At 40.8% G+C, this 26,146-nt stretch overlaps 1 protein-coding gene across 1 annotated transcript in view; it reads left to right on the forward strand.

Moving 5' to 3' along the window:
* ano10a (anoctamin 10a) overlaps window positions 1-26,146 on the forward strand; it is a 136,711-nt gene that overhangs the window by 3,421 nt on the left and 107,144 nt on the right. The window contains exons 2-9 of the mRNA XM_041189672.1: window positions 1,787-1,948; window positions 3,724-3,906; window positions 6,716-6,850; window positions 10,190-10,309; window positions 14,892-15,461; window positions 18,313-18,368; window positions 20,339-20,413; window positions 22,293-22,475. Coding sequence (XP_041045606.1) covers window positions 1,801-1,948; window positions 3,724-3,906; window positions 6,716-6,850; window positions 10,190-10,309; window positions 14,892-15,461; window positions 18,313-18,368; window positions 20,339-20,413; window positions 22,293-22,475 — 1,470 coding nt within the window. The 5' untranslated portion in view covers window positions 1,787-1,800. The remainder of the gene's footprint in view (window positions 1-1,786; window positions 1,949-3,723; window positions 3,907-6,715; window positions 6,851-10,189; window positions 10,310-14,891; window positions 15,462-18,312; window positions 18,369-20,338; window positions 20,414-22,292; window positions 22,476-26,146) is intronic.

Here is a 26,146-nt window from a genome sequence, read left to right on the forward strand (position 1 = left end):
GATAGTTGTCATAGTCATCAATACTAAAACTACCTTTAAATTCCAGCAGATGCCACGATGGGATTTGAGCCCATGACCCCAGAGCATTAGTTCTGGATTACTAGTCCAGTGACATTACCACAACATTACCATCTCCCTTTCCTATAGTACTGAGGGACTATTGCACTGTCAGAGGTGCTGTCGATCAGAGAGACGTTAAACCAAGGCCCCTGTCTATCCTCGGATGGACATAAGGGATCATACAGCATTGTTTGCAGGGGGATTTATTGTAGCACATAATGACTTTAGAAGATTGGTTTTGACAGTTGGTATAGAAACTAGGAGCCTGCTCTGCCATTCATTATGATCATGGCTGATCAAACAACTCACTAGCCTGCTCCTGCTTTCTCCCCATACCATCTGATCCCTTACGCCCCTAGAACTATATCTAACTTCTTCTTGAAAGGATACAATGTTTTGGTCTCAACTACTTTCTGTGGTAACGAATTCCACAGGCCCACCACTCTCTGGGTGAAGAAATTTCTCCTCATCTCAATCCTAAATGGTCTACCCCATATCCTCAGACTGTGATCCCTGGTTCTGGACTCCCCCACCATTGGGAACATCCTTCCTGCATCTATCCTGTCTAGTCCTGTTAGAATTTTATAGGTTTTTATGAGATTCCCTCCTCATTCTTCTGAACTCTAGCGAATATAATCCTAATCGACTCAATCTCTCCTCATATGTCAGTCCCGCCATCCCAGGAATCAGTCAGGTAAACTGCTGCACTCCCTCTATAGCAAGAACATCCTTCCTCAGATAAGGAGACCAAAACTGCACACAATATTCCAGGTGTGGTCTCACCAAGGCCCTGTATAATTGCAGCAAGACATCCCTGCTCCTGTACTTGAATCCTCTGTCTATGAAGGCCAACATACCATTTGTCTTTTTTACTGCCTGCTGCACCTGCACGCTTACCTTCAGCAACTGGTGTACAAGGACACTCAGGTCTTGTTGCACATTCCCTTCTCAATTTATAGCCATTCAGATAATAATCTTGGTTTTTGCTAACAAAATGGATAACCTCACATTTATCCACATTATACTGCATCTGCCCACTCACTCAGCTTGTCCAAATCACACTGAAGCATCTCTGCATCCTCCTCACAGCTCACCCTCCCACCCAGCTTTGTGTCATCTGCAGATTTGAAGATTTAACATTTAATTCCCTCATCTAAATCATTAATATATTTTGTGAATAACTGGGGTCCCAGCACCGATCCCTGCGGTACCCCACTAGTCATTGCCTGCCATTCGGAAAAAGGCCCGTTTATTCCTACTCTTTGTTTCCTGTCTGCCAACCAGTTTTCTATTCATCTCAATACACTACCCCCAATCCCATTCGCTTTAATTTTACATGCCAATCTCTTATGTGGGACTTTGTCAAAGCCTTCTGAAAGTCCAAATAAACCACATCCAGTGGCTCCCCCTCATCTACACCCTCAAAAAATTCCAGTAGATTTGTCAAGCATGATTTCCCTTTCATAAATCCATGCTGACTCTGTCCGATTCTGCCACTGTTTTCCATGTGCTCAGCTATTAAATCTTTTATAATGGACTCTAGAATTTTCCCCACTACTGACGTCAGGCTGACTGGTCTAAAATTCCCTGTTTTCTCTCTGCCTCCCTTTTTAAATAGTGGGGTTCCTGAACAGGAGCTCTCCCTGATGTTGTACTCTCATTAGCACAGCCCATCTGTAACAGTGCTCTTCTTGACCTTCTTATTGTGGTTCTTTACCTGTTTTAGAAAGTGTTACAAGGATGAAAAGGATGAAAGGAAACAGCTCCCTTTCTGAGGATGTTCAATTTACTTTTACACCACTGGTGATACTAGAGCTTGCCAAAGATACCCATAAAGAGACAATAGAATGGCTTGTTCAAAAAATCATAGACAGAAAGCACTTGGGCGGTGAGTATGATGCACATGTATATCTATTATATGACCTGAATTGATTAATTTATTTAGCCTTATTACTGAGCATATATGTATTTTGATGGCATGTAACTGAAGGGAATTTTGGTTTGGAATGTGCTTTTTTGATTAAAAACAACCAAGAGCTCAAACAAAATTTGAGACAAATACAAAAATCACAAGTTCACCAGTCTCGTTATTAAGTGAAAATGGTGGAAATACTCAGCAGATTTGTTTGTTGGAACAGAACAGAAGTGTCAAATTTTGTTTTATAATTGCTGCTGTGCAATGTCCTGGGGGTGTTTTATTATATCAAGGGCATTGTATAACTGCAATAGAAGCAGAAAATGCTGGAAATACTCAGCAGATCAGGCAGCATCAGTGGAGAGAGAAACAAAGTTAACGTTTCAGGTCAGTGATAATGTGTCAGGTCAATTCTGACAGGTTTAACTCTATCTGCATAGATGCTGCTTGACCTGCTGAATATTTCCAGCATTTTCTGTTTATAATTAACGTTTCGGATCAACGACCTTTCATCAGAACTGACCTAAAATGTTGGGTGAGATTTAAAGTCACTCAAAACCCACTCAGTTACACAGAGTTAAATTCAGGCCCATTAATTTGGTTAACATTAGCCAATGCTGCCAGACCTCCTGAGTATTTCTAGCATTCTCTGTCTTTGTTTCAGATTTCCAGCATCTGAAGTGTTTTGCTTTTATATAAAAACAAAAGGAAGGTGGAGGGAAACACCACATTTTACAGGAGGAATAGAAAGACTTCAATTTGTCTGGGTAAATGGTGGTGATCTGGGATTGTCTGCAGGCAAACTAAACAGGGGTTGTTTACAGGTTGGGGGAGGTGACTGACAGCCGCAACAAGTTGGGGGACAGTGCAATGTGGTCTGAAAGGGACCCATGGCAGTTCTGCTCCTATTCTTTTGCCACCCCTTCCCCTCAAGGCTGACTAAACCCATCTCAGCTTCCCCAGTGCTGAACAAACTGTTCCTCCTGGCTCCCCTTTCCATCTCTTTCCCCGGTACTCTAAATCAAAGGGACAGAGGAAATAGCAGCAGGAATAAGTCATTTGGCCTGTTGAGCATTCAAACAGATCATGGCTGATTACTTATCTCTTATGCCATTTTTCCCCACTATCCCCGTATTCCTTGATGTCATTGTCAAATCCCTGTGTTGGAGCTGCAGGATGCTCTGCAGACTTTTCCTGGCCGCCCTACTGAGATCCTGGGATCTTCTCTTCGCACTCTCAACCCCCTATACATTACCATTGCTTCTTGAAACCAAGACATTAGTCAGCGCTCCTGGATCCTGAGATCGTACTTTCCAGGTTCCAGAACATGCCCTGGTGTTCCTAGAGCCTCTTTTCCCTGTGTTCCTGGGACTTCAAAATAATGCTATACCCCTCAGAACTCCATCCCACTTTTGCCAAATCCCTGGACAGGCCTCATTGTTAATCAGCAAGCCTCCCTGTTTTTGCCAGAATCTAAATAACCTTGAGTGACGGTATGGGGGATCTGGAAGTACTACATAAATTTATTTATGCTTCATGGTATTGTGCTCTTATGTGCACAATTAATGCACTGCAACCTGTTATGGCAGTATTGTACTTGTGTTTATAAATCTACATTAAAATCAAACATAATTAGTATGTTGCACCTGTCATGGTCATCGATAAGTGTTACTGGTGGAATCAAAGATAGTTGGCTGCTTACCGTAAGGCCTGTAATATATTAAAGGATTCACCCATTTATTTTGAAGGAGCCCATTTGAGTATTAAACCCTTGGAGGACCAGGATGGAGACTCCCAAATATATCTTATTGGAGCATCTTGGAGAAGGCTACTGCTGGGAGCTGAAAGCTTGGGTTTCATTAAGGAGTATCAGGATGGATCAATGAGAATCTTTACCTACCACAACAGGGAAGACTACAAACATTTTACAGGCAAGTTTCTGATGAACTGTCTCATTAGTAACAAACAGTTTGGAATGTTGCAGTGCATTTCATCTACCTCAAGGATCTCAAAAGCATATTCTACAGTGAGATGTTTAATATCCAGCCAGTTACTGACCTCTCATCAGTTACTGAATTCCAGTAGCTATGCTGTTGAGTCAATTGAAGATGTAACAAGTAGTTCTAATTCATTTTAATTTGGTTGTTAATTACTGATATAGGTTGATAAAATGTAACACTTGATAATTGTTGTTAAGGGAGGTACTTCTGCCACAGATTGGGATTTAATGTGGAATAGATGCCTTGTCCATGAACATAAAAGGAAGCAGGAGACTGTGAAAGGTGGATGGGAGATTAGTAGAGAAGAGTGAGTTTGGCAACTTCTGATGATATGGCAGGCTTCCTGCTGGTCTGAACAACAGCCAATTCTTTGCAAGTATAGTCAGCAAATATTGGAGCCAGCTGCACTTGATCCAAAGCCAGACTTCCATTCCACGTTTTGTTCTGCGGCTAAGAACTAAAGTTTTACTAAACTATATAAAGTTTACTAAAGTATAATTTTATATATGGTTAACGTGTAGAGCATACATTGTAGTCCTATTGAACTCCATTTGTAATCACAGAACTAGAGAAGGACACTTGAGACCCTTGTAAACCTAGGCAGTAGTTTCTGATAATAGAACAGTCAGTACACTTCAAAACAAGTACTTTATTGGTTGTAAAGCACTTTGAGATGTCCGGTGGACATGAAAAATGCTATATAAACACATGTCTGTCTGTCTGCCTTTTCTGACCACATATGTGTCTTTTTGTTTTTTTTTTACATGAAAGCTCATCAACAATTCCAAAATTTGCCTGTCAAGTTTCCATTAATCTCCAAAAGCACATTCAAGAAAGGAAAGTCATTTACCAATGTAATTAAAATGCCGAATGTCAAATTAAAGGATTAAACGCAACAAAATGTCAAAACATTTAAGGTGTTAAAATAATATTTAACCCATTAAAGTGCCTTTGTGTCTCTTTTAATGGCTTATTTAAAGATTTAACATTGAAGCCTTCAACCTCACCCAAAAGCCTGGGCATTTTACCCAGAACATTGACTTTGAGAGGAGTATGGATTGTGCAGGACTCATCATGTGCACTGTGCCTTATTTCTCAGGATAGTCAATTCTGTTCAGTTAGTGATATAGATACGAAAATGGATATTTTTTCTGTAGCATCTAAATGTTTTCCCTCAAATGTTTTGCAAAATTATTGGAAGATAGATTGTGAATTTGATGGCCTTATAGTATTTTGATGTATTTTCTGAAGTTATGTATGTTAAACAGAAACAGAATGTCATTCTTTATTGTAATTGAGTAAATGTCATTTTTTAACAGTTGAATTTTGATGCATACAGGCTGTAATTATTCCATAATGAATGTTAGAATAACCTGATTATTGCTTGTTTTGTGTTGATGGTTAGAAAGTGGAAACATCCTAATTGCCACGATATTTGTAGTGCCCCAGCTCAGATTTGCTAACTTGACACAGACCAGCTACATTCACTTATGCATTATTTTGCTTTGACTCAACTATTCCAGTGTTCTCCTGCTTCATCTCCCACCTTGCACGTTTTGTAAACTTGAACTCATCCAAAACTCTACTATCCGTTACACCAAGTTCCATTCACCCATCACCCCATGTGCCAGCTGACTTACATTGGCCTCTGGTCTGACATTGTTTGATTTTCAAAATACTCATTCTTATTTTAAAATCCCTCTTTGGCCTCACCCCATCCCTATCTTTCTCATCTCCTCCAGCCCTCTGAGATCTATGTTGTCCTCTAATTTTAAGAACATACATAAGAACAGAATACGTAAGAAATAGGAGCAGGAGTAGGCCATGCAACTCCTTGAGCCTGTTCCACCATTCAATAAGATCATGGCTGATCGCTGATCTCAACTTGACTTTCCCTCTATCCCTTGGTTCCCTTAGTGTCCAAAGATCTATTCGTCTCAGCCTTGAATATACTCCAGGACAGAGCATGCACAACTCTCTGCAGTGGAGCAATCCAAAGATTGTCAAGCCTATGAATGAAGAAATTTCTCACCATCTCTGTCCTACTTGGTCAACCCTTATCCTGAGAATATGATACCCCCTAGTTGTAGCCAGCCAGGGGAAACAGCCTCTCCTCATCTACTCTGTCAAGCCCTCTTAAAGCCATACGTGTTTCAATGAGATCGCCCCATTTTTCTAAACTTCAGAGAGCATAGACCTAGTTTACTTCCCATTTCTTCCATACGGAAACCCGCTCATCCCAGAAATCAGTGTAGTGAACTTCCGTTGCACTTTATCTAAGGCAAGTATATTCTTCCTTTGGTACGGAGACCAAAACTGTATAGGGTACTCAGCGTTTGATCTCACCAAAGCCCTGAACAACACTTCTATACCTTTACAATAAAGATCAACCACTATTTGTGCATTTTGGTCTCTTGTGCATCTCCCATTTTAATTGCTTCACCATTAGCTGCCGTGCCTTCAGCTGGCAAGGCTCTGTGCTTTGGAATTTGCTTCCTAAATCTCTCTGCCTCTCTCTCCTCCTTTTAAGACACTCTTTAAGATGACCTCTTTAACCAAGCTTTTTGCCACTTGTCCGAATATCTCTTTGTGCGGCTCAGCATCACACCTTGTTTGATAATGCTCCTGTGAATCACCCTGGGACATGTCACTATGGGCTGAATGGCCTCTTTCTATGCTGTAAATTTTCTATGGTCCTATGGTTAAAAATGCCATTTAAATGCATGTTGTTTGTTTTTAGATGACGACAGCGATTTTCTGACGATGGCAGAAAAGCAGTACATCATCAAGCGTGAATTAGAAAATCTGAGGGCAGTAAATGAGACCATGGTCCCTGGTCATCCACAAGCCAAACTCTATCCTGGGAAATCAATCAGTGAGTTGCTCATAGTTCTGAATTTCAGCTTCAGTTGATTCTTAAGCAACAGGAAAATGTGAAAGAAATAAACTAAGAGCTCGTGAACAAGGTGGGGGTGGTTTGAGGAAAATTGGAAGAATTATGGAATGTAGCCTGCAAAACTCTGGTGAGAATATCACAAAACCCATCCAACTGTGACACTTATTCACTCATTCTGATCAGAGTCACTGGTTTAAAATGTTTTTTTGGGAAGAATTGAGAGTACGAAAAAAAAACCAGAAAGCATTGGAAATGTTCAGGCAGCATGTGTGGAGAGAGAAACAGTTTAACGTTTCAGTTCAATGACCTTTTGTCAGAGCTGGAAAAAGTTAGGAGATGGAGCAGGTTTTAAGCAAGAGCAGAGGCAGGGTGATGGGGGATGGGAGGAGAAGAATGAACAAAAGGGGAAGGTCTGTGATGGGGTGGAAGTATGGTTGCCAACCCTCCAGGATTGGTCTGGAGTCTCTCGGAATTGAAGGTCAATCTCCAGAACCCTGCTGTGTGCAACCTGGAAACAAATCATCAGGATATTAAAAAAGATTGTTTTTAAAAAATTTTCTTTGAATATTTCTCTATATAGAAATATTGAAAATGGGCAGAAATAGGGCTGTTTGGCTGATAGTCAAGCATCATCCAATTGGGTATTGAGCCTTTTTGCTTTCCAGTTGGCGTAGGAAGGCAGTACGTTACAAGGATGGATGTGTTGGCTGACTATAGGCTGGAGCATGGGGGCAAGTCATATGATGAAACCTCCAGGAAAACATTTAATCACAGTTGGCAACCCTAGGTGGAAGGCTGGAGAGATTAAATGACAAAAGGGATGACGGTGCAAGGTAAAAGGAAATAATAATGCAACAAGTAAAGAAATGAAAGTTATGTCTACAGGAGCAGTAAATGTTTAGTAGAATTATGACAACAGAATATGAAGCCTGGTTCTGAAGAGATGTTTCTATAGAGCCTCTATTTTTGTGAAATGAAATAAGTTATTGGCGATAAAAACTGAAAATGCACGAAACATTCAGTAGGTCAGGCAGTATCTATGGAGGGAAAGACAGTTTACGTTTCACAGAATTGTTACAGTGCAGAAGGAAACCATTTGGCCCATTGTGTCTGCATCAGCTCTCCAATTGAGCAGTTCACTTAGTGTCATTTTCTCAGCTTCTCATAACCCTGCATATTCTTCATTTTCAGATAGCGTTCAAAAGGAAATTAGATCGTCTTGATTGAACCTGCTTCCACCACATTCTCAGGCAGTGGATTCCAGACCTTAACCACTTTCTGCGTGAAAAAGTTTTTCCTCTTGTGGGGAACCTAGAACTAGGGGGCACAGTTTAAAAATAAGATTTAAGATGGAGATAAGGAGAAATTTCTTCTCTGAGAGTCATTAGTCTTTGGTATTCTCTTCCCTCAGAGAGCAGTGAAAGTTGAGTTATTGAGTATATTCAAAGCTAAGTTAGATTTTTGATCGACAAGGAAGTCGAAGGTTATGGGGGACAGGCAGGAAAATGGAGTTAAGGCCACAATCAGATCGGCCATGATCTTATCGAATGGTGGAGCAGGCTTGAGGGGCCGAGTGGCTTACTCCAGCTCCTGTTTATGATCTTAGGTTTGATCCCTGAGTCTGGGCAAGGTTACATGACCTCAACTGGAACAATGGAAAGGTGTCATCATTGGCTTCAGTTCTCCTTGGGCTGTTGGAGAATCATTGCTGGGACTTCTATGGCCTAGACCCACTTGTACGAGATAATACCAGCAATAGACAGCTGAATTGACCTAGCGGATGTTTCTTGACCTTTTCATTTGGAAAAGAAATAACTTATTCCTGTTGAACAGGAGACCAACAGTAACCAAATCATGCAAAGCTCTGCTGTAAATGACTAACCCTGGAATAATCAAATATTATACAGGTACAGTGTCTCAAATCCAGCTACCCAAAATCTGGACATTTTTATAAGTTGCCATGCATCAATTTTACTTGTTATTAATTTAGTAAAATAACTTACTGGGACAATTTGGCTAGGTGCTACATTGGCGCAGCAGTGCGCTGGATGAGTTATCGGCTTTGTGTTCCATTCTTTTCTCCTGCTCGGAGTGGTCTGAGCGACCCTTGACACCATCCGAGTTGCATTATTTAATTTTTTTCAAATTTTATTTCTTCACTTATGTATTCTTTTTTCGAACTTTAATAAGAAGATACTTACTCATTTTATTTCATGTGTCTCCTATTAATTGAATTAAGGTTCCAATTTTTTTTGTTCTCTGCAAACCAGCAAGATCCAATATCCGGCACGGACTCAGTCCTGAGGTTGCTGGTTTTGTGATACTATACCTATTGCACCATTTAGTCCGTTGCTTTAACCGTTCTGAAAGAACTACACTTTTGGTGATCAGAACAGGACACAACACTGAAGGCATGTTCTGAACAGAGCACCAGACAGTATAATGTTGTCTTCCTTTGTACTTTGCTGTTCCAACTATATGTTTCAGGCTTTCAATTGGGTTTGCTATTTGTTGCCCTTCTCTGAAAGAGCCAGTGCAGACTTGATGGGCTGAATGGCTTCCTCCTGTTCTGTATGAACCTGTGAATAGGTCCTAACAGCCTTTTTGTGCGGAAAGGTCTTCTAACCTCTCTTTGTTCATTGTGCTCTTAAACCTGTGACCTCTAGTTATTGACCAATAGGAATGTTCTTTTTTTCTCCTTTTATCAAATCTTCCCCTTCTAATGAAAAGAATCCAAGTTTGTGTGATCTCCCTTCTTGGCTTAAAGAAGGTATTCTGAGGATTTACCTGTAATTGATAGCTCCCAGGGCTCTTGAAGGCAGCAGGTAAAGTTGTTTCCTCAAGAGCTGCATGATGGCACCCCTAATGAAGCGATGCATCATACAACTAGACCCAATGTTTTGCGTCAGTTGGTTTTGCTCCTTGTCAGGCTTGTGGCCAACCCCATACAAAATTGATGATTTTGATCAAGGCCCTGTATGACCTCTAGTTTTAGCAGGCCCTTCAACTTCAAGGTTTTATGCTCTCCTTGCATGTAGGAATGCGTGCAGCAGGATCTTTTGGAAGCAATTTCACCTGTTCACATGCGCTAAAACAGACTATTAGTTTTCACCATAATTAGGGATGGATAATAAATGCTGGCCTAACCAGCGATGCCCATATCCCATGAATGAATAATAAAAAAAACAACCTTGAATGTTACTCTTTTTTTTCATCAATATTTTATGTATTTGCAACGTTTTTATACCTCGAGTCTTTTGGATGAGAACTTGTGAAAGAAATAATTACACATTGAGACCAACGTGTATTTTCATCTAGTTCGCCGTTTGCAAACAAGTGGACTTCTAATTCAACTCTATCCACTACATGACCCAGCAGAACTGAAAAAGCTCAGCTTCATCTGGTATCGGCGAGTAAGGTTTTCCTTTCAGCCTCTTGGTAAGTCAATAAATTAGGTAAACTATCAAAGTCATACTTGCATAAAACTTGAGCCAAGCACAAGCCAGATATTTGTGGGTGTATGTGTGGTATTTGTTCCCTGGAGCAGAGAATCGGCCTTCACAACTTTGTGTTGCAACAGCTCATTTACAGCTCCATGGCACCTGGCGAGAAATTCCTGTGCCCCGGAATACAGATGTTCTTTCTCCTGATACTTCATTGGCTGCGTGAGGAGGTCTCGTGGTGCAGTGGTAACGTCCCTAACTCTGGGCAAGAAACTCCGGGTTTAAGTCCCACGCCAGGACTTATTGGCCACAGAAGGAGCGTTCAGTGGGCTGATAATCAGCCCAGGATTATCACCACCTCTTTCTATTCCCCAAAGTGAAGATGTGCTAAGAGAAAATTGTCTGCATATGCTGACACCATTATTCCCAGGTGGAGTGGAGATGATTGGTTAATTGCCCTGTCAATCATGCCGGAAACTGTACTTCTGTAATTGACTTGGATTGATTTTAAGCACGTTGTTTGCAGTATGTAACTATCCTCCACCCACCTGCGTTTTATTGGAGAACTTGCCCTGTTTTTAATCAGAAGGTGTTGCTGTACTTTCAGACGCGAGTTCTGTTTGCTGCAGTTCAAATAATAATGAAACACGATAGAAGGAGGACTCCTGGTCTATCATGCTTGTGCTGACTCTTTCAAAGAGCTATCCAGTTAGTCCCACTGCCCCCGGCTCATTCCTCATGGCCACGTACTTTTTTCTTCAAGTGTTTATCCAATTCCCTTTTGATAAGTTCCTATTGAAGCTGCTTCCATCGCCCTTTCAGGCAGCACATTCCAGATCACCACAGCCTGCTGTATTTATTTAAAAAAATCTCTCCTTCCCAGCACCTGGAGCAGTTACCCAGAGACTAATTCCCAGCTGCTGAGTGCAATCGAGATTCCTCCTCACTGATTATTCCAAAAGGATAAGTTCATTGAGACTCAGTTTAAAGGGACACTGTGTTTCCTGAGTAAATGTGCTTTATTTATTGTAAGTTAGACTGATTGCTGCAAGTCCTGCAGTGAGTTACAGCCATCTAAAGCTCATTGGCTGACTGCGGAGGCAACACTGATTCCAACTCCATTTGGGACTGGATTGCAATTGGAGGTTCCTGGTTTCTTGATCAGGCATTCCTGCATGCAGCACAGATAACAGGAAACAGCACCATCAAGTAGCAGTTACAGAAGGGACCACATTAAGGTGGTAGTGTGTTTACATGTAAGGAAGTCTTGCTGCAGTTAGATGGGGCTTTTATGTGACTACACATGGAATACTGTGGTCTCTTTACTTAAGGAAGGATACACCGGCTTTTGAGGGAGTGCAACAAAGATTTCCTTGCTTGCTGGGATGAGGGCTGCCCTGTGAGGAGAGATTGAGCAGAATTCTCTGGATTTTAGAAGAATGAGAGGTGATTTCAATGGTAGATTAAAAACTCTTTATAGAGGTTAACAGGGTAGATGCTCATAGACTGTTTTCCCCTGGCTGGACAGTCTAGAACTGAGGGTCTTGGTCTCAAGATAAGGGATCAGGATTAAGGTGAGGAGAAATTTCTTGCCTCAGAGGGTTGTGAATCTTTGGAATTTTCCACTCCAAGGGGCTGTTGACGTTCAGTTATTGAGCATATTCAAGACTGGGATTGATTAGATTTTTGGGCACTAAGGGAATCAAGGGATAGGTGGGAGAGTGAAGTAATTGATGAATTTCAGCAATGATCTTACTGAATGGTGGAGCAGGCTCGGGCCTACATGGCCTACTCCTCCTGTTTTGCATGTTCTTGTGTTCTTAGAAACAGAAAGAAGATGGTAAAAGCACAGCAGATGAATTAACATTTGTGGCAAGAACGAACAGTTGGTGTAATGATTGAAAGTTATTTAATGCCTTTAACATAGCAAAGCATCCCAAGGCATTTCACAAAGACATGCAAGCTATAAAAAGGTGTTGAGTCAAAGAAGAAATTTGAGAGAGGTGGCACAAATGCTCCACATTTTGGCAGATCTGTCCAAATTATTGTAGTCTTGAGTTCCCACTTCTCCTGATTAGTGATACTTGGTCAGTCTCTTTATAGGTGGTGGAGGATGCCAAGAATGAAGAAAAAGAGAATACTTGCCTGCTGTCATTGCCTTTAGTTCCTGAACTAAGGGATGCTGCACTCACCAGACACGCACACTACTTTTCTCTTAGGCCTTGCTCTTCACATTGTTTGGAGCAGAAGACTGATGAGCGTGTGTCACGACTCAGTGGGGATAGCGCGTTGTAATATCAAGCCCCACTGTTCCCCGAGCCGAGACAAATGTGAAATGTTCAACCAAACCACCAGGTTGCCCCAATTCTACATAACTGTTTAATTTAGGTTAACGGAATATGAGCACCAGGTTTGTAAACTTAGTAAGTAAATAACTGTTTATTGAACAAACTGTCTTTAACCAGTGGCAAAAGAAAGACATATGAACTGCTAATTTCTAACTCTATAATCTAAACTCTACCCCTTCTTAAATCCCTACACGCACACACACACCACATAAGACCCACAAAAACATGGATTTAAGGGTGGGATAAAACAATCCTATAGCACCAATTCCAGAGTACAGAATCGATTGATTGATTTTGATCAATGTCTTCCAAATTCCTTTCAGTTCTTATTGATGACATGAGGTGGTCTTCCAGCACTTTCAGTATTTAGTTCGCAGGTTGAGCACTTGCCTTTCAGTGGCTGAAACAGTGATTTTCCGCTTTGCTTCTTGACAGGGGTTTTCAGAGAGAGAGCAGGTTATAGAGATATGAGGAGAAAAAGCCAGCTGGCTATTATTGTGGAATTACTGGAATCTTCCACACACAGGAGAGAGAGGTTTTAATTATTTTTCCTTTCGGGCTAGGAGCTATTCAGCTGCACTGCCCTCACACAAAACCTGGTCATCTGGTCAGGAGCCAACTAAAACGTTGCCAGGCAGCTCCCTTGGTCCAGGGCTCCTTTCTGGCACCATCATGAATTTCTTGGCGCACACGATTCCAGGACTGCAACATTGTATATATCTCCCATCCTATTTCAGTGGACCTGTCTTTCAAACTGCAGCCATTGTAATTTTAATCCACAGTCCAACAGAAATAAAAAAATATGTTCCTTTACACTTGATGCATCATTTTTAAGTGGCACATGCCTACCTTTCTTTGAAGAGCTTACTCTGCTTTTAGGAGTCTTGAAGTCTCCCCAGAACATACTGCTTCTCACTTGCATAAGGCCCCCAATACTCCACAGAGAACCTTGTTATAAGCTGATTAAACTTGGCAGTTGCAGTTTATAGTTTTTGAAAGAAGCAGCGTTTGAAATCGGTATTTGAATCTCAGTTTGGGAAGAGTGGTTTGGTTGGAGCTTGAAGAGCCATATTCATATTTGGTGGCCAGTGAGTGAGTGGTTGGTAGGGCAGCAAGCACCTGGTGGAGCAGGGGTTTAGGGTGTCCACTGCACTAAGAAGCCCAGTGGGGGGAGGTGGCATTTTGAAATTGGTTTCCCATCACAGATGGGAGTTTGATGTAAGTTCATTACACTGCTGGTGTTCATGCTGCGCACCAGCCTTCTCCCACCAATCATCATCTCACCCCACCAGTATTACTTTGTTTTTATTTCTCCCTATATATTTGTCCAGCCTCCCCTTAAATACATTTCTGCTATTCATCTCAACTCTTCCATGTGCACCACTCCTTGGTAAAGAAGTTTCTCCTGAATTCAATATTGGATTTATTGGTGACTATCTTATAATTATGACCTTTACTTAGGACTTCCTCCATAAGTAAAAACATGTTCTTTACGTCTACCCTATCAAACCTTTTCATAACCTTAATGACCTCTGAAAGGTTTCAGCTCTGTCAGAGAAAAGAGCCCCTGCCTGTTCAGTCTTTCCTGATAAACATAACGTAGCTATTAAAATCCTTTCTTATTGCATTTGGCTCTCTTTTGTTACTGTTGATGTGGAACAAGTAAGATTACATTGTGAAGCAGATAGTATGGTTATTCAATCACATATCCTTCAACCGAAAGTGGCCAACATCACAGAAGATCTGCCAGTGTATATAAAATCATTCACAAATGACATTATTGTGTGCACATATCCATTGCATTTCATGTGCATCCAACTTAACAACAAGCAAAACAATATGCAAATTTCTCAGATGTACTTTACAGAAGAATGAAAAAGTTAGATAATTTGAGTGTCAAATTCCAGTTCAAGATTGCAGAATGTCATGCAATAAGGCACAGATTGACTGGCTTACCATAAATCAGAGACCCTTTAATAACTTCTAATTTACGTGGCACATCACCCATGTCGTTAGAAAACAAGTGGCTGATCGCAAGCAATGTGATAAGAGATCTGCTGGTAGATGTTTACAAATGTATGTGTTAGTGACCAATGTGTTTGTAGGACTTCAGTTTTGGGGCTGAGCATTAAATATTTTAAGTCAGTCTTTGCTTCTATCAGCTCATTTCAAAATTGAGAGATTGTTGTTTTTAATGGTGGGCCCATTCTCCTCTTCTTTTTCTTGCAGATGAGATCCAGAAATACTTTGGACAGAGTATTGCACTCTATTTTGCTTTTTTGGAATATTTCACCTTTGCCTTGTTTCCCATGGCTGTAATTGGCGTGCCTTACTATATATTTGCATGGGAAGATTATGACAAGTACATCGTATTTGCCACTTTCAACCTCGTGTGGTCGACCATTGTCCTGGAAGTCTGGAAGCGTTGTTGTGCCAAACATTCCTATAAGTGGGGGACACTGACAATGAAGAGGGAGTTTGAAGAACCTCGGCCTGGTTTTCATGGAACGTTGGGAGTGAATCCAGCAACTGGCAGAAAAGAGCCCACGTATCCTTCTTACAAGAGGCAGCTCCGCATCTATCTGGTTTCAGTGCCCTTTGTCTGCTTCAGCCTCTACATATGCCTTATTGTTATGATGATCTACTTTCAGATGGAGGAACAGGCCTTAGCCTATGATGAAATGGCTCAGTCAATGTTCAGCTCCGTCTTGCTGTTTGCACCCAGTGTCATTTATGCTTTAGTTATTGAAATTATGAACCGTATCTACAGATATGCTGCTGAATTTTTAACTAAATGGGGTAAGTGTAGACTGCTCTCAATGGTGAGGTCACTTTTGAGTTAAAGCCCTTGTATTAATTTTTCTCGTGCAATTAAAGCTAACCAGCTTCTGCGTTAAATGCAGCTCATTATTTAAGGTGATTGGCAAGTGAATAAGAGGTGAGATGAGGGGACTTTTTTCACACAGTTATCCGGAATTCACTGCCTGCAAGGGTGGTGAATGCGGATTTAATCATAACTTTCTAAAGGGAAATTTGGGATAAATGAGAAAAGTTCTTGAAAAGGAAATATTTGCAGAGCTATGAAGGGACTATCCAATTTTTAAAAAATTAATTCACCGGATGTGGGCTTCGCTGGCTGGGCCAGCGTTTATTGCCCATCCCTGAATGAGTCCCACTCCCCTGCGCTCATTCCCCAAAGAGCCAGCTGTGCTGTATCATTGTGTGATCATGACATTTGATTTGTTGATGAGAAAATCTTTGGAGAGAAATCAACTTTTATTTTTCTCTCTACTGATTGAAGCTTGCATGCCTGTCTTTCACCACCTTTGAACTGGGGAGAGAAGTGTATGTAAAAATACTAGAGAAACAAAAGTCAGTTGCCAACTCTGCAAGACTTTGAACTTCTGAATGACGTAATGATCAAAACTTTGAGCTGGTCAGTTTTGCTGTGGCATCAATTGTAGTATAATAAAAACTGAGAATAACCACATTTTCCAAAGAGTAAACCCAATCATATACTTGAACAATGGTGAGGGGGGAAATGTATTTTCCATATTTACAGACCTGGGAGGCACTGATAATGCAGTGGAGAAACGATTGTGTAGTGGGGCAATTGGGAGTTCTACTTGAATGGGAATAGGGCATTCAGCCCCTCCCCCTTCCCCACTCCCCCCCCCCCCCCCCCCAAGCCCATTCCACAATTTGATTGGATAATTGCTATCATGCTGCTACATTTTATATGGTCCTTGAATTTCATTTAGATACAACTTGAACCTGTGATGTTGTGCCAGCAAAGTGCTTTACAAGCACTGGATTTCACTGGAAGATCTCTACACTTCTGCAATTCTGGCCTCTTGCCCATGCCCAATTTTAATTGTTCCACCATTGCTTGCAATGCTTTCAGCTGCTTAGGCCCCAAGTTTTAGAATTCCCTCCCTTCCCTCCGCCTCTCTTCAACTTTAAAATGCTTTATCTTTTTTCCAAACCTATCTTTTTGATCACACTTTCGACAGCTGTCCTGATGTCTCCTTATGTGGATCTGTGTCACATTTTGCCTGAATGCTTCTTGGGATGTTTTACTGTTTAAGGGTTTTATTTAAGTTGTTATCTTGCAGTCCAACTGGAGCTAGGATATGGATCTGATTTCAGCATTATATCCTCTTCATTCAGCCATAGCTGGTGGGTTTTTGAATGCTGTTATAAATGCTTCACAGTCAGATCTAGTGTTTCAGATGAAGCTGCCTTTTAAATTTATTTTTACTCATTCTTTTTGTTTTTTTAACCCTTTCTTTGCCTCTTCTCATCTGCAGATGCCTCTGTCACTGGATAAGGAGCCTACAAATAGAGAAAATTTCAGTCTATTATTAAAGTCTGTCTTAAGTCACTAGGTAATAGCTTGGGCAGCGTGTCTCATCCCTGAAACATTCTTACACCTCCATTAGATGATCTTAAAAGGTTGTAACATTCAGAAACTATTTAACAGACTGCCCCTTTGAAAGCACCTGGATCTGCACCTAAGGTGCTGTGGCCTTCAGGGCTATGGATCAGGTGCTGAAAAGTGGGATTAAAATGGGCAACTAGTTTTTTTTTTGGCCGGCGCAGACATGATGGGCAGAATGGCCTCTCTGCGCTGTAACTTTGCAATGGTTCTATGGAATGTACGAAGCAATATATAACAGAGTAAACACATTTCTAACACAAATCAGACTGAATTCTGTAACTGTTGAGTTCAGGTGTCTCTGAGCAACCATTTTAAATTTAGTAAAGGTGCAACCTCCAATTTAAACTAATTGCTGCTGAATAAATTAACAGTTGATATTTTCATAGTAAACAGTGGAAGTCCTTCTTTCTCCCTGTCTCCAACATCCCCTCCTCCCACCCCAATGTGAACATACTGGAATGTACAGTGGTCAAAGTCTGAGAGATCCTTCTGTATTTTCAAGACTATCTCCTCAGCTGTTTTACTGGGGTATTGTTACTCCAATGGGATTTACTTTACTAACAGGGTGACGATGGTGCAATGATAATGTCGCTAGTAATCCAGTGACACAGGCTAATGCTCTGGGGATATGGGTTCAAATCCCACCACAGCAGCTGGTGGAATGTAAATTCAATTAATAAATCTGGAATTGAAAACTAACCATCAGTAATGATGACCATAAAACTATCATCGCTTGTTGTAAAAACCCACCTGGTTCACTAATGCCCTTCAGGGAAGGAAACCTGCTGCCCTTGCCTGGTCCGGCCTCTGTAACTCCACACCCACAGCAACGTGGTTTACTCTTAACTGGCCCCTGAAATGGCCTAGCAAGCCACTCTTGTACCAAACTGCTGCAGGTAGCAGATGGACTGCACCAGTTCAAGAAGGTGACTCACCACCACCTTCTAAAGGGGCAATTAGGGATGGGCAACAAATGCTGGCCTTGCCAGCAATGCCCACATCCAATGAAAGAATTTTAAAAAAAATTTGCAACAATGATATGGTAAAACCAATAAAACTGAATTTTTAAATTTTACTCATTGAAGTTCAATGGCATGGTCCTTGTTTCTTGAATAAGTATATTTCAGCAATTTTCTACTTTGTTCTCTCTTTAAGGATGACCCTTATTTGACTTGCCAGTTGATTTGTTGTATATTTTTTACATTGTAGAAAACCACAGGCTTGAATCGACTTATCAGAATCATTTAGTTCTGAAAGTTTTGGTGGTAAGCATGATTGTCTGTAAATCTGTTAAATGACATTATTTTAATATTATGTCATAGAAAGTTTTAAAAAACTGCATTGCGTGAGAGTGTAGCAGAGGCAGATTTAATGGCGGCTTTCAAAACAGAATTGGATAATTATCTCAAGAGGAAAATATCTACATTTAACCAGTAGTCACCCACAATGTACTAAGGGCCCAGGGCTCCAAGGGATGTATTTTGAGGAGAGATTGAAACTAGGCTTGTATTCTCTAAAATATAGAAAGCTAGAAGGTGGTATGATTGAGGTTTTTAGCTTTTAGAAAGGAATTAATAAAGGTGGATAGAACCTTTTTCCAATGGTGGGGTGTCTCGCACAAGGGGACATAACCTTAAATCAGAGCCAGATCATTCAGGAGAGAACTTGAGAAACACATCTTCACACAGTGCAAAAGTGTAGAACTCTGTCCCACATAAAGCAGTAGATGCTGGGGTCAGCTAATGGTTTTAAAAGTTTGAGATCAATGTATTTTTGCTACCAAGGATGTAAGAGGATATGGAAGCAAGGCAGGTGGATACAGTTAAAATATAGATCAACCATGGTCTCATTGATTGACAGGATTTATAAGAGTATTTCCAGGGCTCAATTAAGTGGAAAGATTGGTGAAGCTGAGGGCTGTTCTCATTAGAGAAGAGAGAGTTTATAGAAGACTTGATAGAAATCATGAAGGCTCTAGACAGTAAAAAGGGAGAAATTGTTACCATTGGCCAGAGGACACAAATTGAATACGAGAGGGAAAAGAATCAAAGGTGATGGTAGGAAAAGCTTTTTTACAAAACGTCGTTAGGAGCTAGAATGCACTGCCCGAGACTGTTGGAGAGGCAGATTTAATTGGGGCTTTCAGAACAAAATTGGGTAATTATTTAAAGAGAAAAAAAAGTGGAGGGCTATGGGGGAAAAGGTGGGAGTATGGGATTAACTGAGTTATTCTTGCTGAGAGCCAGCATGGACATGTAGGACTGAATGGCCTCCTGGGCTGTAACTATCCTATGATTCCATTCTATGGTCCATGTTAATATTTATGCTCCACACAAGCCTCCTCCCACCAATCTTCATCTCACTCCATCAGTATAATCTTTTCCATTCCCCCTCCTGTGCTTGCCCAGCTTCCTCTTAAATACATCTATAATATTTGCTTCAGCCACTTAATATGGTGGCAAGGTCCACTTTCTAATCACTCTAAGTAGAGGTATTGGTACAAAAGTGGGAAGGTTTAATGAATCGTGATAAAACTGGTTAGGCCACAACTAGAGTATTGATTTCATTTCTGAGCAGCACAGGCTATGAACATCTTTGCGAGGGTGCCGAGAAAATTTACCTGAATAGTTCCAGGGAATAAGGAATTTTAGCAACAAGGTAGATTGGAGAAGCTTGGAGCAAAGGAGGTTGAGGGGTGATCTGATGGAAGAGTACACGGCCATGACTGATTTAGATAGGATGGATAATGAAAAGCTGTTCTCATTAGCTAATAGTATAAGAACTAGGGGACACCGATTTAAGGCTTTGGGCAAAAGATAGAAGGGGATGTGAGAAAGAAATATCTTACCATGAGTGGTAATGACCTGGATCTGCTGCTTACAAGGGTGGTGGAAGCAGAAATGATCTATTTCAGAAGGAAATTCGGTGAGCACCTGAGGAAAATTAGTTTGCAGGGGTACAAGAATGGCACTAACCGGATTGCTCTACAGAGAGCTGGCATGGACTTGATGGGCCAAATGGCCTCCCTCTGTGCCTTTATGACTCTGACACTGCACCATTTATAATTATATTTGAAATTTATTGGCTGAAAAGTAACTATATCAAACACCAAAAAAACAAAACTGAACTGGAGGACGTTTGTTTAGGATTCTGACGTTGTATGTTGTGTTTCGTCATCCGTTTAAAATCTTGTCTTAACTATTTCCTTACACGTATATAATTTTTTGTTTTCCAGTTCAATTTCATAAACTGCTTTGCATCCCTCTTCTATATCGCATTCATTATTCAGGATATGAAGCTTCTGAGACAGGTAACTGTTTTGAAATTGAAATGGCTTAGTTAATTTGGCGGTTGAATGTCACTGAGAGGGGGAAGATTTTCTTAAAGCCACCTTGGTCTTGGAGCATTTGGCTCAACATGGTGTCTTCTCATCTTTTTTATGTTTTGCATTTGTTCTTTAAGATATTGCAATGCCTGATAGCTTTTCTTCCAAGCTTCCTTCTATTCCTTAACACTCTGTTGCCCATTGGTAGGGTTGTTCACAAATATGATATCTGCTTCCTTTGTGTGCATCACTGATGTCCAACTTCACCATCGTACCTGTAGCTCTTGATCCAAAAACGTTGCCTCGTTGTTTGACTAGGTGTCAGACATCCACTCGTGGATGACCACTTTTGTGAGCTCATTGCTGGCAAGGCCGGGCTGAAACTTTGTTCCTTAGATGTCAACTTGAATTCCCACGCAGCGGCAGCTGGTCTCTCTCCCTTCTCCCTGCCCCCCTCCCTGCACCCCCTTCTCTCTCTAAACTTATAGGTGAACAATTTCAGTGCCTTGGCCAACATTTATGCCTGAATCAACATCACTTAAAGAAGATGATCTGGCCATGATCTCATTGTTGTTTGTGGGGCCTTATTGTGCACAAATTGGCAGCACTATTTTCTACATTACGATAGTGACTGCACTTCAAAAAGTAAGTCATTGGCGGTTAAGCGATATGGGACACCTGAGAGGTGACAGGTGAAAGGTGCTTTAGAAATGCATGTTTTTCTTTCTGTGTTCAACTAACAATAAACATCAAACCTGTCATGCAGCACCCAGTGTGAAACTCTAATCTAAAGTATACCTTCTCATTCTTCTGCTACAGAATCATGCCTAAGCCTTCAGCCACCAAACATTTCACTGGAATTATTTCCTTAAAACCTTTTTGCTCTCTATCTATCCCAGCCTTTCAAAACAAAAATCCAGCTAAAAGATAGCTTTTTGATTATTCTTTCTCCCACTTCCTGCTCACCATGCATGTAATCACATGAAAGGGTGCTGTAATACCGATTTATTGTTCCTGCTGCAGCCCTTAATGTTTGTACTGGCTAACAAATCACTATCATGAAAAGTACAGTAATCTAATCTCTAACTTAAACAGTAATGACATGAGGGCAAGCAATTCAACATGGATCCAGCTGGGTGATTATGTCCAATTCTAGGCACTGCACTTTCAGAAGGATGTCAAAGCCTTGGAGAGGGTACAGAGGAGGTTTTCTAGAAGTATGCCAGGCATGGGGTACCTCATTTAACTGGAGAAGGAGAAGATTAAGGCAAGATTTAATAGATTCAAACTTATGAAGAGTTTTAATAGATTGGATAGGGAGAAACTGTTACCCTGCCTAACAAGAGAGTTGGGAACCAGAGGACAGAGATTTAAGATAATTGGTAAAAGAACCAGGGGAGACCAGGAATTTTGTTTCAAGCGATGAGTTGTTGTGGTCAGGAATGCACTGCCTGAAAGGGCAGTGGCAGCAGATTCACTAGAAACTTTCAAAAGGGAATTGGATAAATACTTGAAAAGGAAAAAAAATTGCAGGGCTCAGGGAAATGGGACCGATTGGTCAGCTCTTTGAAAGAGCTGGCGCAGGCATGATGGGGCTGAATGACTTGCTTCAGCGCTGTATGATTCTATGAAGACAACTGTACGGGGCGAAATCCTCCATGCAGTAGTAGTATTCAGGCATTCACTGCTAGAGCTTCAATGAATAATGGCCACTTAAACAAGGTACACAAGGTTATCCAACGGTTTTTGAACTGATTTCTCAGGCTGAAGGGAGAAAGCTTAATGAAAAGAAATAAAAATCTTAAATTAGCACATTTTAAAAAAAAATAATTATATAACATGTCTGATGTATTTTGTCTTCTAGAATCTGGCTGCCTTACTCATCACCTCACAAATAATCAACCAGTTTGTGGAATCCTGGCTTCCTTACTGGCTTCAAAATCATCGTAAAAAGATTATCAAGCAGAAGCTTAGTACATTGAGTAAAGAGAAAGAACTTCCCTTAAGTGATCAAATCAAGCTGGAAGGAAACATGGGCGCATATTTGGTGAGTTTCAGTCACAGTATTAAGGCTGAGCAGAGTGAAATGAATCAGGTCACAACGCCTCTTAATAGGATCCCTTTGAACTTTTTTTCTTTGGCCTTGGAGTGATGGTGGACTTTTAAGATTGGATTCCAGTTTCTTGTGGAGAGCTTAAAATGGTTGGGTTTTGTACACCTGGACATGGTGCAATCCCTCAAACATTATACGGGTTGGTTATTAATTGTGTCCACTCAGTAGCACAATGTCAAAATTGCTCAGTTCAATTTTAGACACCTGTGTTAATCATAGGAAGCTGTGAGCTTCAACTTCTTGGAAAATCTTTGGCAAACAGCAGCATTGTAAAAGACTTCAGCAGGAGATGGGTCAGGGAGAAGGGCAAATGAACATCAAGGCAAAGCAGTACAAAATAATGCATATCGGGAGGAAAAGCAAAGACTCTTAGAGTAAATGCTCAGTGCAAAGATGCTGAAAGACAGAGAAATCACAACGACAACATTTCCTGGAAGAGTGAGTGCAGTTGATAAAACCATATGGTAAAAAGGCCAGTGTTTTTTTTTTGGGCTTTATGAATAAGGCCAGACTGTACAAGAGCAAAGCAACAGTGATAAGTTTGTATAAAGAAATGGCTAGGCCAAAGTGAGAGTACTGAATGTGGTTTTGGTAGTCCTATTATAGGAGGTGTACAGCATCATTTTACCATGATACCAGGAATGGGAAATTACCATTATGAGGAGAGACTTGAGGTACCGGAACTATTTTGAGCTGAGCAAGGATGGTTTAAGAGGACATTTGATGGAAAGCGTTGAAATTGGATTTTGATAGGGTGAGTAGGGAGAGATTGGTTTCTCTTGTGATGGGAAGATCATTGATGGGGAATCATCAATTTAAAATTGGAACTAATAGAGTAAGAAAACGGTGAGAAGAAATTTCCTTACACAGGGTTGTTGGAGCAAGGAGTACTTTGCCACAGAAGGCAGCTGAGGGAAGAGCACTTCATCTTTTTAAGGTAAAAATTGGACAAGTATTTGAATGTTAGAGGAAGATACAATGATATGGGGAAAGAGCAGGTCTGCAAGATGGTATGCAGCATGCTCAAGCAAAGAGCTGGGACAGAAATGATAAGTCAAATAGCTTCCTTCTGTATTGCAAATCTCTGGTGTTCATTTCTGTAGATTCTGCAACATTAACTTGTTTTTCTTACATATAAGTGAGTTTCAAAAGAATTAAGTTGAGGTAGCTAGTGTTCACAAGATATTTACTGCAGGTTAGATGCATCTTGGGAACAGACATTTCTTAAAGGACATCCCAAAGTACTCAAATGAATTGTTGTATCATGGGGAAAGGAGGCAAACAAATTGCGCACAACAAGCGCCCAGAAACAGTGAGGTCAATGAATATATAGTCTGGGGTTGTGCAAGGAATATTAGCCAGGTCACTGGGTTGGGAAAACTCATCTGTTCTTCCTTAAATAGTGCCAAGGGGCCTTTTGTGTTCCACATGAAAGGGCATACAGAGTCTTTGTTTAATGTTTCATCTGAAAAGTGGCACCTTGACAGCATTACTCAGTACTATCCATTTAATACCTTAATTAAAATAAAGGCACATTAACCCCCTCACAAATTACAACAAAAAAATACACATTTTGACAAACCATTTTTGTTTGAAGGTTCTGGGTTCAGTCCCGATTCCAGGCCTAGAGCACAAAAATCAAAGCTGACAGTCCAGTGTAGCTCTGGGGGAGTGCTGCAATGTCGGAGGTGCTGTCTTTCGGTTAAGAGATTAAACTGCCACCCCATCTGCCTGTTTGTGAGGATGCAAAAGACCCCATGGGAACTTTTTTGGAGATGGGTAGGGAAGTTATCCCCAGTGTCCTGGCTAATATTTATTCCTCAATCAACATCTCAAAAACAGATTACCCAGTCATTAACTCATTTCTATTTGTGGGATCTTGCTGTGTGCAAATTGGCTGCTGTGTTTCCGACATTTACAACAATGACTACATTTCAAGAAGTACTTCATTGGCTGTAAAGCGCTTTGGAACACCTGATGGTCATGAAAAGCAATACATGAATGCAAGTCTTTTTTTTCACTTTGCTGTTAATTCTTGCTCGCTACTGGCAAATTGATATGTTCCCTACCTATTCAATTTTGTTTTTATTGCTATGGTAAATATAAAATTTGAACCTGTTAAGTGCAGTGTTGCGCAAAAATTTACATGCCAAAAATATAATGCCTGAAGTGTTACAAACACAGGCATGCACATAATGCAAGATTTTTCTTTATTTACATATGGATTAGGGTTGCTATGTGACCTTGTTGGGAGAAACAGTTCAGATACTGCAATATAGGGTTGCTGCACCTCGGCAAGCACAAAGTAAGGTCCTAGGATTTGGCTACTCTTAGCCCCCTCCTATTACTCACCCATAAACTGTCCCATTGTGGCATTATCAAAAAACACATTCAGTTTCCACAAGTACACTGATGACACCCTGCTCTATCTCGCCACCACCTTCTTTGATCCCTCCACTTTCTCTAAGTTGTTAGACTGCTTTGAGCCAGTACTGCATGAGCAGAAATTTTCTCCAGCTAAACATTGGGAAGACCAAAGACTTTGTCTTCAGTTCTCACCTCAAACTCTGTTCCTAGCCAACGACTGTATTCCTCTTCCAGAGACTGAACCAGACTCTTCGCAATCTTGGATGTTGTATTTGACCCCTAGATGAACTTCCGGCTATATTTCCACCTCTCTGACATCATGCCCCTGCAATCAGACCTTTGGCGACATAAGCCCTCATCTTGCTTTCTCAAGACTTGACTACCCCAATGCACTCCTGGCCAGCATTTTACCCTCTGTAAACCTAAAATGCTGCTACTTCTGCCCTAATCTGCAGTAAGTCCTGTTCACCCATCACCCCTGAGCTCATTGACCTACATTGACTTCTGGTCAAACAATGCCTTAATTTTAAAATTCTCATCCATGTTTTCAGACCCCCTCCATAGCTTTGCCCCCTCCCTATCACTGTAATCTCCTCCAATACCACAATCCCCTGAAATGACTGCACTCATCTAATTCTGGCTTCTTGCACATTCCAGATTTTAATCGTTCCATGAGTTTTAATTCCCTCCTTAAACCTCTCTGCATCTCTACCTTTAGAGTAACTCCCTTTTAGAGCGCTCCTTAAAACTTGTCTCACTTACTCTAATGTGGCTCAATGTCAAATTTAGTCTGATAATCCTCTTACGAAATACCTTGAGACATTTTATTATGTTAAAAGGAATTATATAAATACAAATTATTGCTTTACAATTTGGAGGACTGCTGTGCATCTTTATGGTGACACATGCTGATGGGTTGATACATGTTGAAGTGTTTTGGGTTATTGAGGCCAGAATGCCATGTTATGGCTGACCAAATAATTTGGTTGCTGTGACTGAGGTATCATTACTCAATCCACCTTGCTCTCACAAACTGACTATTTATCCCACTGTCTCCTTAATTCTCTCCTTAACTTCAACCATGTCTCCTCTTGTTATCCCCTTCTAATACTCTCCTTAAAACCCACACCTTTGACCAACCTTTTGGTCACCTTTTGCTAACCTTTCCTCCTTTGGCTCAATATCTATTGTTAATTGTATATTAATTGTATTTTATTGTATGTGGATGATGGGCATTA

Source organism: Carcharodon carcharias, chromosome 6, assembly GCF_017639515.1.
Source record: "Carcharodon carcharias isolate sCarCar2 chromosome 6, sCarCar2.pri, whole genome shotgun sequence".
NCBI classification, from domain to species: Eukaryota; Metazoa; Chordata; class Chondrichthyes; order Lamniformes; family Lamnidae; genus Carcharodon; species Carcharodon carcharias.